Raw genomic sequence first — 18351 nt, 5'->3', positions numbered from 1 at the left:
GTTTCCCTGTCCCAGTCACAGCACTGGGAACCTTTCCAGATTATTGATTGTTTATTTTGGCTCCATGTCATCCATTACTAGAAGTCCTGCTAGGGTCACCAGCAGGTTCCAGGAAGTTTCTACTGCTCTAGGTTTCCACATTGCTTACTAAATGCCTCTCTATTCTAATTGACTCCAGCCACTACTCTCTCCCTCCCCACCTGATCCCCCATGTTCCCATGTCCACCTGCCCCCAACCCACCCAAAAAGTCTATTCTATTTTCCCTTTCCAGGGAGATGATGCCCCTTGGCAGAGCCTTCCTTATTAGACCCTGTGGAAATGTGTGTTGTAGTGTGATTATCCTTAACAGCTAATACACTTATAAGTGAGAACATATTATTTTTATCTTTCTGGGTCTGGGTTGCCTCATTCAGGATGACTGTTCTATCCATTTGTCTGCAAATTTCATGAGGTCATATTTTTTCTTTCTTTCTTACTTTCTTTTTTGTTTACTATACACTTATTTAATTAAAAGGGTAAATATTATGAATTAACCAAGCTGCTTACTTGAAGTACAAAATAACATGATTCAATATGAAAATAAGAAACTGTCTACAAATCTCTGACAGTAATGAATTGCAACATACAAATGCATACATGCGTCATACAGAGCAACAGACTCTCGTACAAAACAAAAATAGTTTAATACCTTTAAAATCCATTTTTTTCTTTTAAAACCATTCATGAAAAAGATTCTCAAGTCAGAATTAACACCTCAATTATTCAAGCATCAGGAAGCTACATTACAGCTACGTATTGTACAAGGAGGCGGCTCCACCCTCACTTCCTCCCAATGCCTCTGCTCCAGACTTCGTCAGTCTCTCACTCTCCTCACAAGTCCGGCTCGCCATCCTTTCTTCAGATCACAAAAACTGAATTTGCTGGACACCAGAAATCTGTTGATAGGACGTCGTGTAAACCATAACATTTTGTTGTTGACCATCTGCAGTTATTAAGCCAGTAGGTAACTGGTTAGTGAATGCCTCCTCTGCGAGCTCCCCGCTGAATCCATCTGTAGCAGAGACTGCTGCAGCAATGCCCTTCTCTCCTTTCATGGCCTCTCTGAACTTCTGAAGGTAGTTTCAGAGGCTCCATGTAGCTGTCAAAGCCTAGAGTGGACATAGCAAACAAAATGCCCTCCCCATTGATTGTCTTCCACTTCTCCTGATGATACCTTTCGCTTGCTTTGGACGTTATGAAGCTTATAAATTCACTCACACATTCCTGAACACAATCTTTGGCATCTTTTACGATCATCACGGGGCTGGATCACATAATGACTTCCTCTGCAGAAATCCCTAGTTGAGAAGCATCTGTTGTAGAGCTGTCTCCATCCATTATCATGAAATACTGTCAGAATTGTGTACCAGTGGTGTTCTCAAACACCTGTCAAAAAGGTGGTGGATCCTTGTCCAGTTTTAACCTTCAGGGCAAGTCCGGGGCGAGCCAGCCGCCAGATGGCTGCATGCTCTAGGCGTCGAGTGGGCCGGGGGCCCACTAGGCCGCTCGTTCCTCGCGGGTCCCCGCGCTGCCCGCGCCCAACGCCCGCCGCCGCTGGGATGCGGGAGACAAAGCGGCCGCCCCGCGGCTCCGCGTTCCCCGCCCGCCGGCTCCCGGGACAAAATGGATCCAGTCCGTGGCTGCCGCCATCAGAGCCCCGCAGGGGCCCGGCCCAGCCCGGCTGAGACTCGCGGTCCTGCGCACAAAGCGCCCGCCGCCCGGCGCTCGACCCGGCCGGAAGCACAGCGGCCTCTTCCGGAGGCCCGCCCCGCCCGAAGGCTGCGGACTGGGAGTGCCCCCGACCGCTGAGGCGTTGGAGGCGGGCACCTGTTTCTTACTTTCACTTATTCTTTTTTCTTTTTCACTCATTCATTCATTTGAGACAGAGTTTCTTTTTGTATATATGTAGCATTGGCTGCTCTGGAACTCATTCTGTAGACCAGGCTGGACTAGAAATTGCTTCCCAGGTGCTGGGCTTAAAGGTAAGAACCACCATCATACAACTGATACTTATTTTCTTTTAAAACAGCTTAGTAATACAGTTTTACACCCTTGTGTAAAATAAACCACATTTTCTTTATCCATTTATTTGTTGAAGGACACTTATATTATTTCCAGTTTCTGACTTTTATAAATAAAGCTACTAGGAACACAGTTGAACAACTATCCTTGTGGTGGGATGGAGTGTCTTTTGGGAATATGCCCAGGAGTGGTATACGTTGGTCTTGTGGTAGATTGAGTCCCAATTTTCTGAGGAAATACCATATTGATTTCCATCATAGCTGTACAAGTTTGCACTCCCACCAGCAATGAAGGAGTGTTTCCTTTGCCCCACATATTCTCCAGCATGAGTTGTCACCTGTATTATTGATCTCAACCATGCTGACAGGTGTAAGATGGAATCTCAGAGTTGTTTTGATTTGTATTTCCGTTATGTCTAAGGACATTGAACATTTCTTTTTTTAAAAAAAAATAATTTATTTATTTATTTATTTATTTATTTTGAACATGAAATGCTTTTTTATAGCATGTTTTACAAGGGGAGGGGGTAAGAGGGGCCAGGTGGTGGAAAAGTACAAAATCTTCTTGGCCTGTGCCTTGAAACATGTCATGGTCTATACGGTACACTGCCTTGAATTATGATCTACCTGTTGTTCTTCAGAAGATATGGTACACTGCTTGAGTTATGGTCTCCCTGCTATTCTTAAGATGATATGGTACACTGCTTTGAGTCTATCTGCAGTTGCTAAGCAGGATCTTGCAGTTGCCAAGCTTCAGAGGATATTGTGCAGGTGGGGAAAGGTAGGGGGTGAGGGTAAGGGCGAGGGTCCTGGCTTCTGGCATCTCCCCCTTCTCTGTTTAGTTAGAGAAGGCATCTTATGATCAATCCCAACTATGTGAATTTTGAATTTGGATGTCTAATTATGGGGGGTCTTAGACAAGTTCACAACCCCAAAACACTGATGTGAGACGAGTCACATCGATGGTCGAAGGCTTTAGGCTGTCGACGATGGGCAACGTCAAGGGACTCCGATGTGGGTGAAAGGAGGGTGAGAGCCCTGTCTTAGGCCATGTAGGCTGCACCCACTCCCAGCACCACGCACTCCTTTTCGGCTGCATTGGGTGGGCCCCTGGGAAGTGGACCTACAATAATCCCGTCATTGGGCTGACTCACAGCCATCCTAGTCCCTTATAAATGTTCAAGTTACCAACCATTTGTCAGTTTGGGGTGTAATATTGTCATATAGGAAGGCTCCCCAATGTTAGCGGCCATATCAAGGGCGGCCTTGGTTTAGGAAAAAGCCAATTTTTGTTGTGGTGATCAAGAGGCCAAGCTCTCTAGCGAGAGAAACGGGGGCAAAGCCAGGCATACCAGGAACCCTTCTGGAGGGCATGGAAGTCTAGCGGTCGACCGTAGGGGGAGGCAGGGGAGCTGGCAGCTGTGTCAGTCTCCTGCAGAGTCACTTCTGGATCCTCTTCAATTTTCGGCTGATGGTAATGAACTTCAACCGTCTTCTTGATGGCAGCATCAATCTGGTTCCGTGGATGACAGGTCGCGGGCGACGATCTCTGTCTCCCTCAATCTTGATGTCCTGCGCACATCCTCTCAATGAGGGTCCGTCCAGAGGGGTCCGTGCCTCGAGCCCCACGTCTGGGTGCCACTTGACCCGACCGGCAGGCCCTAGTTATTCGTGGGGGCGAGGAGGACTGCAACCTGCTATTCTTCAGAAGATATGGTACACTGCTTGAGTTATGGTTTCCTTGCTATTCTTCAGATGATATGGTACACTGCTTTGAGTCTATCTGTAGTTGCCAAGCAGGATCTTGCAGTTGCCAAGCTTCAGGGAACCTTGTGCAGGTGGGAAAAGGTAGGGGGTGAGGATAAGGGCGAGGATCCTGGCTTCTGGCCCATCTGGATTAGAACTTCTAATAGCAGGCATCACGGGTGATTCATTTTTACCTGGAAAGAAAAAAGAAGGGGATTCTCAGGGAGATTTCTCTTCCCTGGATGTAAATTGTTATTCATCGTATTTATGGTTGGGCCTGGCTTTGTGAGAGTATCTATTTTTTTCATTAATATTTGTGGTAGCCGGTTAGCTGTGCCTTCTGTGGTATTGGACAGGCATATCAGTCCTCGGCTCCATAAGGGAACTGGGTCTGGGGCATTCCCTTTACGGGTATGAGGGTCCTTCCCCATATCTGTGGCAAAGTTTTGTTGGTCTTGGTGATGCCCGAGGTCACCAACATGGTCAGCAAGATATTTTACAAGAGCTTTCAGCTTTAGAGAGAGAAAAGTGAACAAGGCATGATGGAGAGTATTTCAGGGGGGCTCCTTCTGAGGGGGTACCGTTCCCCCTTTTTTGTTTTAAAGCCAATTTTTCAGAGTTCTTGTAAAATCAGGGCAGAAGCGCCTACAGTTGCTCCTTCTACACTCAGAGAGTCATGAAGACCTTATTTAAGGATATATAAATCTATATTAATAATCTTTTGTCAAAGGACTTTTATCGCACCACTGACAATTAATCAGACTATATGATATATCGATTGGAAATAGCTTTTTCTACTTTTTGTGAGATTACCTCTCTTCTGTCAATTAACTGTTGAGGAAGTTAGGGTTTACCTCTCTCTTGAGAATATTGAACAGAGATTTAAGTTCTTTTGTGGAGAGCTTAAAATAGGATCTTAGCCAATTTGCATCTCCTAGAAACTTTTGAAATTAATTTAAGATAAGTAAACTCCCTTTTTTAAAAAAATCCTTTATCTGTGTGGGTTTTTTATTGGGTATTATACATATTTACCTTTCAATGTTATCTCCTTTCTCATTCTCCCCCAAGATCCCTTATCCCATACCCACTCCTCCTAATTTTTGTGATGGTGTGCTCCAAACATCCTCCCAGTCCCATCTCCCTGCTCTCGAATTCCCACACAGTAGGCGATCCAAACTTTCACTGAAGTCTAACAAGGTCACCCTCAATTCCCTATACAGGTGCGTGAGTCCCTCCCTTTGTGCTCTCTGGTTTAGACTTTGGGAGTTCTGGTTGAAACTTTTGATACTCCTTCTAGAAAGGACCAACACATTCATACTTTGGTCTTCCTTCTTCTATGTGAGTTTTATGTGGTCTATATGTAGATTCTTAGACATTGTGAGCTTTTGGTCTAATATCCACTTGTCAGTGAGTGCATACCAAGTATGTTCTTTTGAGATTGGGTCATCTCACTCAAGATGATATTTTCCAACTCCATCCATTTGCCTAGGAATTTTGTGACCTGATTGTTCTTAATAGCTGAGTACTACTCCATTGTATAAATGTACCACATTTTCTGCATCCATTCTTCTGTCGAAGGGCATCTGGGTTCTTTCCAACTTCTGGCTATTATAAATAAGGCTGCTATGAACATGGTGGAGCATGTGTCCCTGTTGTATGGTGAAACTTCTTTTGGGTATATGCCCAGGAGTGGTATAGCTGGGTCCCCAGGTAACACTATGTTCAATTTTCTGAGATACTGCCAGACTGCCTTCCATAGTGGTTGTACCAGTTTACAATCCCACCAACAGTGGAGGAGTGTTCCTCTTTCTCCACATCCTCACCAACATGTGCTGTCACCTGTGTTTTTGATCTTAGCCATTCTGACTGGTGTGAGGTGGAATCTCAGTGTTGTTTTCATTTGCATTTCCCTGATGACTAGTGATCCTGAACACTTCTTTAGGTGCTTCTCAACCATTCGAACTTCCTCAGTTGAGAATTCTTTGTTCAGCTCTGTGCTCCATTTTTTAATAGGGTTCTTTGATTGTCTAGAGTCTAATTTCTTCAGTTCTTTGTATACCTTGGATATTAGCCCTTTATCAGATGTAGGGTTGGTGAAGATCTTTTCCCAATCTGTAGGTTGCCGCTCTGTCCTATTGACTGTGCCCTTTGCTTTACAGAAGCTTTGCAGCTTTATGAGGTCCCATTTGTCAATTTTTGGTCTTAGAGCACAGGCCATTGGTGTTCTGTTCAGGAACTTTTTCCCTGTGCCTATGTATTCCAGGTTTTTTCCCAGTTTCTCTTCTATTAGTTTCAGTGTGGCTGGTTTTAGGTGGAGGTCCTTAATCCACTTGGAATTGAGCTTTGTAGGAGATAAGTATGGATCAATTTGCTTTTTTCTACATGCTGACTACCAGTTGGACCATCACCATTTGTTGAAAATGCTATCTTTTCTCCATTCGATGGTTTTAGCCCCTTTGTCAAAGATCAAGTGACCATAGGTATGGGGGTTCATTTCTGGGTCTTCTATTCTATTCCACTGATCCTCCTGCCTGTCTCTGTTCCAATACCATGTAGTTTTTATCACTATTGCTTTGTAGTACAGCTTGAAGTCAGGGATGGTGATTCCTCCAAAAGTTCTTTTATTGCTGAGAGTAGTTTTCGCAATCCTGGGTTTTTTGTTACTCCAAATAAATTTTAAGATTGCTCTTTCTATCTCTGAGAAGAATTGAGTGGGAATTTTGATGGGGATTGCATTAAATCTGTAGATGGCTTTTGGCAAAATAGCCATTTTTACTATATTAATCCTTCCAATCCATGAGCATGGGAGATCTTTCCATCTTCTGAGATCTGCTTCGATTTCTTTCTTCAGGGGAATGAAGTTCTTGTCATACAGGTCTTTTACTTGCTTGGTTAGGTTCACACCAAGGTATTTTATATTATCTGTGACTATTTTGAAGGGTGTCATTTCCATAATTTCTTTCTCAGCCAGTTTATCTTTTGAGTAGAGGAAGGCTACTGATTTGCTTGAGTTAATTTTATATCCAGCCACTTTGCTAAAGTTGTTTATCAGGTTTAGGAGTTCTCTGGTGGAAGTTTTGGGGTCACTTAAGTACACTATCATATCATCTGCCAATAGTGAGATTTTGACTTCTTCCTTTCCAATTTGTATCCCTTTGACCTCCTTGTGTTGCCTAATTGCTCTGGCTAGGACTTCCAATACTATATTAAATAAGTAGGGGGAGAGTGGGCAGCCTTGCCTAGTCCCTGATCTTAGTGGGATTGCTTCAAGTTTCTCTCCATTTAGTTTAATGCTGGCTACTGGTTTGCTGTATATTGCTTTTACTATGTTTAGGTATGGACCTTGAATTCCTGACCTTTCCAAGACTTTTATCATGAAGGGGTGTTGAATTTTGTCAAATGCTTTCTCAGCATCTAGTGAGATGATCATGTGGTTTTTTTCTTTGAGTTTGTTTATATAATGGATTACATTGATGGATTTCCGAATATTGAACCAACCCTGCATTCCTGGGATGAAGCCAACTTGATCGTGATGGATAATTGTTTTGATGTGTTCTTGGATTCGGTTTGCTAGAATTTTATTGAGTAATTTTGAATCAATGTTCATAAGAGAGATCGGCCTGAAGTTCTCTTTCTATGTTGGGTCTTTGTGTGGCTTAGGTATGAGTGTAATTGTGGCTTCAAAGAATGAGTTGGGTAATGTACCTTCTGTTTCTATTTTGTGGAATAGTTTGAAAAGAATTGGAATTAGGTCTTCCTTGAAGGTCTGATAGAATTCTGCACTTAAACCATCTGGTCCTGGGCTTTTCTTTGTAGGGAGACTTTTAATGGCTGCTTCTATTTCTTTTGGGGTTATGGGACTGTTTAGATGGTTTATCTGGTCCTGATTTAACATTGGTAACTGGTATTTGTCTAGGAAATTGTCCATTTCATCCAAATTTTCCAATTTTGTTGAATATAGGCTTTTGTAGTAGGATCTGATGATTTTTTTAATTTCCTCAGTTTCTGTTGTTATGTCACCCTTTTCAGTTCTGATTTTATTAATTTGGATACTGTCTCTCTGCCCTCTGATTAGTCTGGCTAAGGGTTTATCTATCTTGTTGATTTTCTCAAAGAACCAGTTCCTAGTTTTATTGATTCTTTGGATAGTTCTTTTTGTTTCTATTTGGTTGATTTCAGCCCTGAGTTTGATTATTTCCTGCCGTCTACTCCTCTTGGGTGTATTAGCTTCTCTTTGTTCTATGTCTTTCAGGTGCTCTGTCAAGCTGTTAGTGTATGCTCCCTCCAGTTTCTTTTTGTAGGCACTTAGAGCTATGAATTTTCCTCTTAGTACTGCTTTCATTGTATCCCATAGATTTTGGTATGATGTGTCATCATTTTCATTAAATTCTAAAAAGTTTTTAATTTCTTTATTTCTTCCCTTACCTGATTATCAAGGAGTAGGGTGTTGTTCAGTTTCCATGTGAATGTGGGCTTTCCATTCTCTTTGTCATTTTTTGAAGACCAGCCTTAGACAATGGTGATCTGATAGGATGCAGGGAATTATTTCAATTTTCTTATATCTGTTGAGGCCTGTCTTGTGCCCAATTATATGGTCTATTTTGGAGAAGGTACCATGAGGTGCTGAGAAAAAGGTATATTCTTTTGCTTTAGGGTGAAATGTTCTATAGATATTTGTTAAGTCCATTTGGTTCATAACTTCTGTTAGTTTTACTGTATCTCTATTTAGTTTCTGTTTCCATGATTTATCCATTGCTGAGAGTGGGGTGTTGAAGTCTCCCACTATTATTATGTGTGGTGCAATGTGTGTTTTGAGCTTTAGTAAGGTTTCTTTTATGAAAGTCGACGCCTTCTTGTATTTGTCGCATAGATATTCAGAATTGAGTGTTCATGTTGATTGACTTTTCCTTTGACAAGTATGAAATGCCCTTCCTTATCCTTTTTGATAGTTTTAAGTTGAAAGTCGATTTTATTCGATATTAGAATGGCTACTCCCGCTTGTTTCTTAGGACCATTTGCTTGAAAAATTGTTTTCCAACCTTTTACTCTAAGGTAGTGTCTGTCTTTGTCACTGAGGTGGGTTTCCTGTAAGCAGCAAAAAGCTGGGTCCTGTTTGCGTATCCAGTCCGTTAGCCTATGCCTTTTTATTGGGGAATTGAGTCCATTGATGTTAAGAGATATTAAGGAGAGGGTGTTATTGCTTCCTGTCATTTTTGCTAATAGTGGAGACATCGTTTGTGTGGATATCTTCTTTTGGGTTTGATGGAAAAGGATTATTTTCTTGCTCTTTCTAGGGTATGATTGCCCTCCTTGTATTGGAGCTTTCCTGCTATTATCCTTTGTAAAGCTGGATTTGTGGGAAGATACTGTGTAAATTCAGTTTTGTCATGGAATATCTTAGTTTCTCCATCTATGGTAATTGAGAGTTTTGCTGGGTAAAGTAGCTTGGGCTGGCATTTATGTTCTCTTAGGGTTTGTATGATATTTGTCCAGGATCTTCTGGCTTTTATAGTATATGGTGAGAAGTCAGGTGTAATTCTGATTGGTTTGCCTTTATATGTTATTTGGCCTTTTTCCCTAACTGCTTTTAAAATTCTTTCTTTGTTTTGTACATTTTGTGTCTTGATTATTATGTGACGGGAGGTGTTTCTTTTTTGATCTAGTCTGTTTGGTGTTCTGTAGGCTTCTTGTGTGATTATGGGCATCTCATTCCTTAGGTTCGGGAAGTTTTCCTCAATAATTTTGTTGAAGATATTTACCGGCCCTTTAAGTTGGGAATCTTCACTCTCATCTATACCTATTATCCTTAGGTTTGGTCTTCTCATTGCGTCCTGGATTTCCTGGATATTTTGAGATAACAACTTTTTGCATTTTGCATTTTCTTTGATAGTTGTGTCAATATTTTCTAAGGTATCTTCTGCACCTGAGATTCTTTCTTCTGTCTCTTGTATTCTGTTGGTGATGCTTGTGTCTATGACTCCTGATTTCTTTCTTAGGTTTTCTATCTCCAGGATAGTCTCCCTTTGTGATTTCTTTATTGTTTCCACTTCCATTTTTATGTCCTGAATAGTTTTGTTCAATTCCTTCATCTGTTTGTTTGTGTTTTCTTGTAATTCTTTAAAGGATTTTTGTGTTTCTTTAAGGACTTCATCCTGTTTTCCTGTGTTCTCCTCAAGTTTTTTGATAGTGTTATTTACTTCCTTCTTGTAGTCCTCTAGCATCATCATTAGAAGTGATTTTAGATCTAGTTCTTGTTTTCCTGGTGATATGGGGAGTTCAGGACTTTCTAATGTGGGAGAACTAGGTTCTGATACTGGCAAGTACCTTGGGTTGCTGGTGCTTGTGTTCTTGCGCTTGCCTTTCGCCATCTGGATCACCTTTGTGTTATCTGTGCTGTCTCTGACTGGGGCCTGTCTTTCCTATTATCTAGGTTGTGTCAGAACTGTTTAGGATGGGTTTTGCTGCTTGAGTTAGAGCTGAGGCCCAAGATATGCTCAGTGTTCAGGTGGAAACCGGAAGGGGCCGGGGCTCTGGGTCAGGAGCGGATTCCTGGGTCTCAGTGAGTTCCAGTGGGTCCCAGTGGGTCCTAGCCGCTCCCTGTTTGGGGGCAAGCACTGCCACCTCCTAGCCCAAGACCCTGCTTGGCACAGAGGTCCTGCGAGCCCCGCTTCCTCTGGATTCTGCGAGATTGGGTACAGAGCTGCCTCCCGGGATTCGCAAGTGCTCGGGCCCAGACCGGATGGAGCCCGCCCTGGGCCAGGAGCAAATTCCTGGGTCCCAGTGGGTCCCGGTTGCTCCTTGTTTGGGGTGAGTGTTGCTTTTACCTTACCTGGGATGCTGCGTGAGTTCAAGCTCCTGGGAGTCCCTGTTTCTCTCGGTTTTCTGGGGTTGGGTACGGAGCTGCCGCCTGCGACCTACTCTATGCTCGGGCCCCTGAACATTTCTTTATGTTTATTATGTCAAATGATGTTTTGCTGGGATACACAGGTGAAAGGATATCTTGCTAAGCTGACATGTGCTAGAATGTTTTACTGAAGCGGACACAGGTAAGAGGATGTTTTGATTATAGCCAACATGTGAAAGTACCTGTGATGAAGGACTATAACAGACAGTGGGAGACCAGCACTGGGCATTGGTTTGGTTTGTTCTTTCTTGGTATGGTTTTCTTCTCTAACAACATATCTGTATTGTTTTGACTTATATAGCATTGTTGAGCTCAACTTGTGATAATATTGCCATTGAAAGACACTCACTGAAGAACTTCTCATGAGGTTCCTATGGCACCTTGCTGTTTCAGTAGCCTCACCTCAGGCTGGTTATAGAGCTGGGTGGCTTCTTCAGGATTGAATTACAGCTGCCAGTTCATACCTGGTCTTTGCCTGACGAAAAGACTGGACTTTGCTGCTGGTTCATGCCTGTTGTCTGCCTGCCTAGAGGACTGGTCTGTAGCTGCTGAGTCGTAGTTGGTGTTTGCTATGGGACTGTACTGATGATGCCAAAGAACTATTGCTGAATAGTTCCACTTCCCCCACACCCTAACAACTTTTCTCTTCTGGTACTTATTCTGGGTGGTGGATTAGAGGAGAAGGTAGAAGCCTTATTAAAAGTAGGTTGTAAAAAATGTATGCCTACACATAGGTACAAAGATCTATCTTTAATCTGGGCAACACCTTCTTCTAGCAGTCTAAATAAAGAGTGTAGAAAGGGGAGGCTTCCTCTTTGCCTGCTTGTTCTTGCTAGCAAGTCCTTTCCTTCACTGGCATTAGAAGCACTTCTTTGGGATTCCAGCATATACTGAACACCTGCGACATCTAACCTCATGGACTGAGTAACTACTGACTCTTGGAATTTCAGTTGGTAGAGAGCCATAGTTGGATTAGCTGAACCACAGCCTGTAAGCCATTCTAATAAATCTATTCACTTTCTTGCCCCATGACACTGATCATCTTAAAACTCCCTATGTAGACTAGGCTGTCATCTAACTCATAGATTCATGTGCCTCTGCCTCTCCAGTTAGGGATTAAAGGGATACATTATCATGCCTACATAAACTCCTGTTTAAAAAAATTCTATTAAATTATCCTTTGTGGTAGTGAGTTTCTAAAAGAATTTTTCATATGTCCCTTTGATCCTGCTGGCTCAGCCTCCAAAGTAGCTGGAGGATTATAGAGTAGCTCGGATTATAGGCTTTTGCCAACAGGCCTTGTTCTTCATTGGTCTAATATTGGTTTCATGTCCTTGACTCATGTCATTATTTTGGTCTTATTTTTCTTTCAAGACATGGTCTCAATCTGTAGTCCAGGCTTGCCTTGAACTCCTGATTCTCCTGCCTCTACCTCCTATGTACTTGGATTGTGGGCACATGTCACTATGCTTGATTTGCTATAGCTTAACTTGAATGTTTTGGAGGTCAATCTATGTTCTTTCCTGTTAAATAGTTTCAAAGAATATGGTATCTTTCAGCCTTGGAGTGACTCCATTTTATGACAGCAGGTTACTCCACTTGTGTTCAAATCCTGGGGCTGAATCATCGGTCTTGTATGTGAGTAAACTTATCTTCATGAAACCTGCCATGCATGAGCTGAGCAAATTGAATCAGGAATATATGGGTTGTTGGGCATTCTATAGAGATGATTTTAAATTTTCATGTGCAGATTTTGCTAGTTTGAGCAGAGTTTCATTCTGTGGCACTGAAATTCACTATGTAGACATAGCTGGCCTCAAATCAAAGATTGACTTGCCTCTGCCTTCAAGTGCTGAAATAAAAGACATGTCCACCATACTGTTCTCATGTATAGGTTTGTCATGAATTTAAAGCTCACAATTTCAAGTATCAGAGTATTAAAATATTTATTTTATTAAGTTTGAGTCTTATGTATCCATGGCTGGCCTCAAACTGACTAGGTAGCCAATAATGATCTGTCTACACTTGTCAGGTGCCACATTGTTCTGATTTTTTTATTTATTTCAACACTTCTGTTCAACATGATAAGAAATGGCCAGGAGAGATGGCTGAGTGGATGGAAGCCGTTACCATACAAACTCAAAGGACCTGAGTTTGATCCCTACTGTGGCAAAAGAGAACCAAAGTGCAAAAGATGTCCTCTGGTGTCTACATATCATGACATGCATAAACCAACACTCACAATGCAGCAAACACACACACACATACACGGGGAGAGAGAGAGAGAGAGAGAGAGAGAGAGAGAGAGAGAGAGAGAGAGAGAGAGAGAACACTACACACATGAGGTTAGAATTGTAGATTTAACATCCATCACACTGTGTGGAAGACAAATGCCCATTTTCTATAAGGTCCTTAGTATCTAAAGGTCACTGGCTCAGCAGCAATTCATGAAACATCATTAACAGAAGACAATATCAAAACAAGCACAGTCAAACCATCTTTCCTACTACAAGTATGGTTCACACATCAAGCCAGCATAACATTATAAATACCAGATCACACAGCCATCATTAAAAAATGAACTGTGGAGGATGGCTTAGTGGTAAAGTGCACTGGATGTATCCTGTTCTATGGATTGTTCTTGGACGTGATTTCATATCTGCAACAAACACTAGTGTTCAGTTTAGAGGACCTGGGTTTGATTCTCAGCATCCATATGGAAGCTTAACCATCTTTAACTCCAGTTCTAAGGGATCTAACACCCTCACCTCTATAGGAACAAAGCATCCTTGTAGAACAAGTCCATTCATACCAAAATCACTCATACACATAAATAAATCTAAAATTTATTTATGACTCCCTCCCTCCCTCCCTCCCTCCCTCCCCACCCTCCCCTCCTTCCCTCCCTCCCCCCTCCCTTCCCTCTCTGTGTGTGTCCCCACAGCCAGAGAGAACAGTGCCTTGGGGAACTGTGAGAGAGGCTCCAGGAAAAAAAGGCAGAGTGCCTTTTACCTAAAGTGTATCCTGTTCTATGGATTGTTCTTGGACGTGATTTCATATCTGCAACAAACACTAGTGTTCAGTTTAGAAGACATGTTTATTCTTGTTGAATTATGGAAGCAGCTATAGAACCCAATCTGGGGAAGGGATATGCTGAGTGCTGTCTTCAGTGTACCCTGAATCTAGACATGTCCTTGTACCTTGCTTTTCCAGATATAATCTATAGTATGTGCCAGGAAATTGTATTTAAATTGGTCTATCCTAAGAAATTATGTATTTAATATTTAGTATGTACTTATTGATGTTTATTTACATGTTCTTTGTGTTTTTCTGAACTCAAACAACCTTCCTTATATCATTGTTTTCTTTATTACATTTGTGTATAAAACTACTCTGAAACTGAGTAAAGCCTGCAGGATTGCATTTCAGTGTGCCTCATTCTTTAAAGTCTTTAAATTCCAGGTCTTGCAGATAGATCTGCATAACTCAACATAACACTATATATGGTGGGGAGACTACTGGCCACAGTCTAACAAAGAAGTGAGCTCTATGTTCAGTGAGAGACCCTGTCTCAAAAAAGCTTAGGTTGAGGAAAAGTGTCAACCTCTGGACTGCACATAGACATTCAAACATGAATATTGCACACACTCAAACCCTTCGTCCAGCATAGAAAACTTTATGAACTGATGCTAAGCATTGTAGTAGATAGCTGTGATCCTATAAGGGTGGAGCAGAAATATCATCATTTACGATTAGCTTAAGGCCAGACAGCCCTTTCAATTCTCCATTTAAAAAACATTAAGGATTTTTTTTTGTTGTTGTTTTTTTGAGACAGGGTTTCTCTGTGTAGCCCTGCCTGTCCTGGAACTCAATCTGTAGACCAGGCTGGCCTCGAACTCAGAACTCAGAGATCTGCCTGCCTCTGCCTCCCAAGTGCTGGGGTTAAAGGCGTGCGCCACCACTGCCTGGCTTTTTTTTTTTTTTTATTAAGGAGTTTCATAATACATATTTAGTAAATACAGGATGCCACATGCCAAAAGAAGTGCTAGCTTTCTTAGGAGAGAGTCTCCATCATAGCACAGATGCCTTCTCTGAACCAAGGTTCTCTACAGGAACATCATGTGCTCTGTTACAGTTAGGAACTGCCATGTGGGTGCTGGGAAGCACAGATAGGTCCTCAGCCCTCTCTACTGATGAGCCATCTCAAGCTCCAGGATTAACTTTCAAATGCCTTCTTCTGAAAACTGACTTCTAAAATATTATAAAGATGGGAAAGGCAGCACCTGTTGAACCTTTCTGCAGAAGGAAAATCCCTCTAAGAACAGAACACCATGCACTGCTTAGTGATGAATAATACATATTGTAACAGACCCATTGCAAAGGAACAGGACCAAAAGAACACCGAGATTTATCAGGATATCACCCTGACCTATCAAAAATCTACAAAGTTCCTCTTCTTGTTGGTGGTATTAATTAATGTGTATGGAGATTTTGCCAGCATGTTATATTTGTGCACCAAACATGTGTCTAGTTCTTGAGGAGGCCAGAAAGGGTATCAGAGCCAGAGCCTCTGGAACTATATTTACAGATGGCTGTGAGATTCCATGTGGATGCTAGGAATCAAACTCAGGTTTTTGGTATGAGCAGGCAGTGCTGTTATCTACTAAGCAACCTCCACCTAGAGTTTTAATAATATGTATTTTATTTATTTATTATTTATTTATTTATTTATTTAACTAACTATGACTACCGATTTAATACAATTGTGGTCCATCTTGAGAATTAAATACAGAAGTGACTGGTTGAACATCTAGTCTTGGACAGATCCACATCTTGAAATACACAACTGTATGATCCCAGTAGTCATTTCTCCTCACATTTCCACTCTCTAGATGTCAAAGTCAGCCTATTTGTTTCCAACACATTGAACAATATCAGAAGACATGTGCTCAGGAGCCCCTTGGTCACAGACTTGTCCCTAGACTTTCATTTCCTTCTTTCCTTCTTTCCTTCTTTCTTTTTCGAGACAGGGTTTCTCTGTGTAGTCTTGGCTGTCCTGGAACTCACTCTGTAGACCAGGCTGGCCTCGAACTCAGAAATCCGCCTGCCTCTGCCTCCCAAGTGCTGGGATTAAAGGCGTGCGCCACCACCGCCTGGCTAGACTTTCATTTCTTAGTAACGAAAAGCAACCTTCTATTTACTGCCAACAATGGCAAAGTCTGGTCTCCATGTCATAGATACAGCGCTGTAAACATTGAAGGCATGTCTGAGAGGCAAAGGAGACAGACTGGGGCTGCCTTACAGTACAAAGTGTGTCCATAAGCTCAGAAGAAAGCTGGGAAAATGTCCCTGCTCTGACAACAAAGCCAATTTCATAGCACTCCAGAGGGGCAGGATAATACTCAACATTCAGCTGCCTTAGGTTGGTTGTGTGATGCAGAAGTTTCCTTAGGACAGCCATGGAGATGTCATTATCATAGAAGTTGACCTCGATGAGCTGAGAGCACCGACTCAAGGCAGGGAAAAGTGCACTGAGTTGAGAGTCTGTCATTCTACAGTGTTCTAATTCCAGGGTCTTCAGAGTGTCTGTGACTTTTTCTAGGAGAATTCTGAGAGGCACAAGACTCAGATCACACAAAATGATACCTGACAAATGCAGATGTTTGAGATGATGAAGGCTCTGACACTGGGCAAAGGACTCCAAATCTGACTGTGAGAACTTGCAGAGAGTAATGGACAGGAACTCCAATGGGGTCTTCAGACACCTAAGGAGAGACCATGGGATTAACTTGGCATAGAGTGACAGGGCTAGCCTAGAGTAGGGGAGACCACATATCTTGAGTCAGTGTCCCTGTGGGATGACAGTGAGCATCCAGCACAGCCTGTTGGAGTCTTCCACTCAGGTCACACCATTTTAGGCTGTGACCAGTCACCATCATGATAAGACTCGATCATTATTGCTAAATCTACAATGACCACTCGTCTATATGGGAAACAGGAAAAGTTTGCTGTGAAAACAAAAAGAGCTCTCCCTCCTTCCTTACCTGAACAAATCATTCAGGTGGTCCTTGAGAAAGTAGACACCAACCATGTTGAGATGCCGGAGACAGTTGAATTTGGAGAACTGAGAAATTAACTTGGTGATTCTCTTCTCATGTTTGTCTGTTGACATAAATAGAAAGCTAAAGAGTTTCTCATCGACTAGTGTTAGAAGGAGTTTACGAAGATTTTTCATCTGACCCAGGGAAGGTGCAAAGCATGCCAATGTGGGCAGAGTCCACCCTGTATTCAGTTCTAACTCCACAATGCAATCTGGCTGGAAAATCTTCAAGACCTTCCTGACGGTGTACATTGACAATTCTTTAATCTGCATCTTTACACAGCACAGGTTCAGGGAACCTCTTCTCTTCTGTGCCCACTGCAAGAAATAAGTTTGGTATTCGTCCAGATCAAACTCAAGACAAAGGTCAGTGACCACCTTCAAACGTTGCCTCAGTGCATATCTATGAAGGCGTGTTGGTATTTGCTTTTCACACACAGTCTCTGCTGAGCGGTCTCCATCTTCTGGTCCAGCTGAAATATCCCAGAAGGCATGGTGCACATTTCTAAGATCCAGCACTTGAAGCTTCTGTCTTCTGTGGGTAAAACAGGTAGAAGTGTAAAAAGATACAAAAGACCAAAACCATTAGCCAGCTTTTTCTAGGCATCTTTCTTGTTAGCTGCTAACTTCTCTATTTTGTCTGTCTTATAGATTTAAGTTTCCAGTGCTGGGTCTCCATATATCAACTCAAGCCTGCTGTGCAAGGGCCTTAACTGCATCTGGAGATCTGCCCTGCTTCCTCCATTTGTTACTCTGGACTTCTGCTGTCCCTATACCTATTACTTGGTAGAGATACAGGGCCGTGTAGCTACATGGGTTGTAAGCTGTACTGCATACTTAATGGTCATTTGATACAAGGACTCAACAGCTGTCCAGGACTCTTTAAGATGATGCCAGCGGAAACCTCTGATACACCTTTGACTCCATTCTCCATGAGCCCTGTTGTCCTTCTCCCTACACTTAAATGTGAGCCATTTGGCTTTACCTGGTTATTGTTTACCTTGGGTGAAAATTTCGTGTCAGCTGCATGTCTACACCATCCAGCACAGCTTGCAATATCATCATGTCAGGGAATTTCATCAGTGCCCCCACAGGGAGGCAGGGAAAGGGCCAGGATGCCACCATTGCCTTCAGTATCTTTGTGTGTCTGCCAGTGAAGGCTTCCTTGAAGAGTGGTGGGAACAACACTCTCGGCAGCTCCTGCAGAGCAGACATGGCCAAGGCTTCATTCTTCAACAAGCTTTGTACTGCTAAGCTCTGGAGTGTGGGTGGGACATGGAAGCTCATCTTGATGAATCTTCAGTCAGAATAGATCTGTTGAAGCATTCAGAAATCTTATTTTCAAGATATGTCTTGTGAATCTGTAAATCCATCAATCTGTAAACCACCAAAGTGCCAGAGTCCCTGCTCTGGCTACAGTGTGGAACTCAGCATGTCCTGTTGTAAGATCTGGTGGTCACAAAGCCAAACCCTTATCACTCTCTGCATATATGGTCTCTCACAAGAATCTGCATCAGTGCACAAATTAACCATTGACATA

The 18351-nt window shown here is 42.4% G+C and overlaps 1 protein-coding gene and 1 pseudogene across 1 annotated transcript; both read right to left on the bottom strand.

Moving 5' to 3' along the window:
- Window positions 1–660: 660 nt before the first annotated feature.
- Window positions 661–1566, bottom strand: LOC114637744 (annotated as a pseudogene).
- A 14342-nt stretch (window positions 1567–15908) lies between these two features.
- Window positions 15909–18137, bottom strand: LOC114637747 (preferentially expressed antigen in melanoma-like protein 7). Its single transcript, XM_028786009.1, has 3 exons — window positions 17812–18137; window positions 16756–17346; window positions 15909–16476 (listed from the first exon to the last, which is right to left on the bottom strand). Exons 1-3 carry the CDS (start codon window positions 18096–18098, stop codon window positions 15909–15911), a joined length of 1446 nt encoding a protein of 481 aa, XP_028641842.1. The 5' UTR covers window positions 18099–18137.
- Between the last annotated feature and the right edge of the window lie 214 nt (window positions 18138–18351).

The sequence above is a fragment of the Grammomys surdaster genome, unplaced genomic scaffold (assembly GCF_004785775.1).
Source record: "Grammomys surdaster isolate TR1022 unplaced genomic scaffold, NIH_TR_1.0 125408, whole genome shotgun sequence".
Lineage (NCBI taxonomy): Eukaryota > Metazoa > Chordata > Mammalia > Rodentia > Muridae > Grammomys > Grammomys surdaster.
Note: the sequence above shows the minus strand (reverse complement) of the source record. Positions and strands in the feature narration are given on the sequence as shown.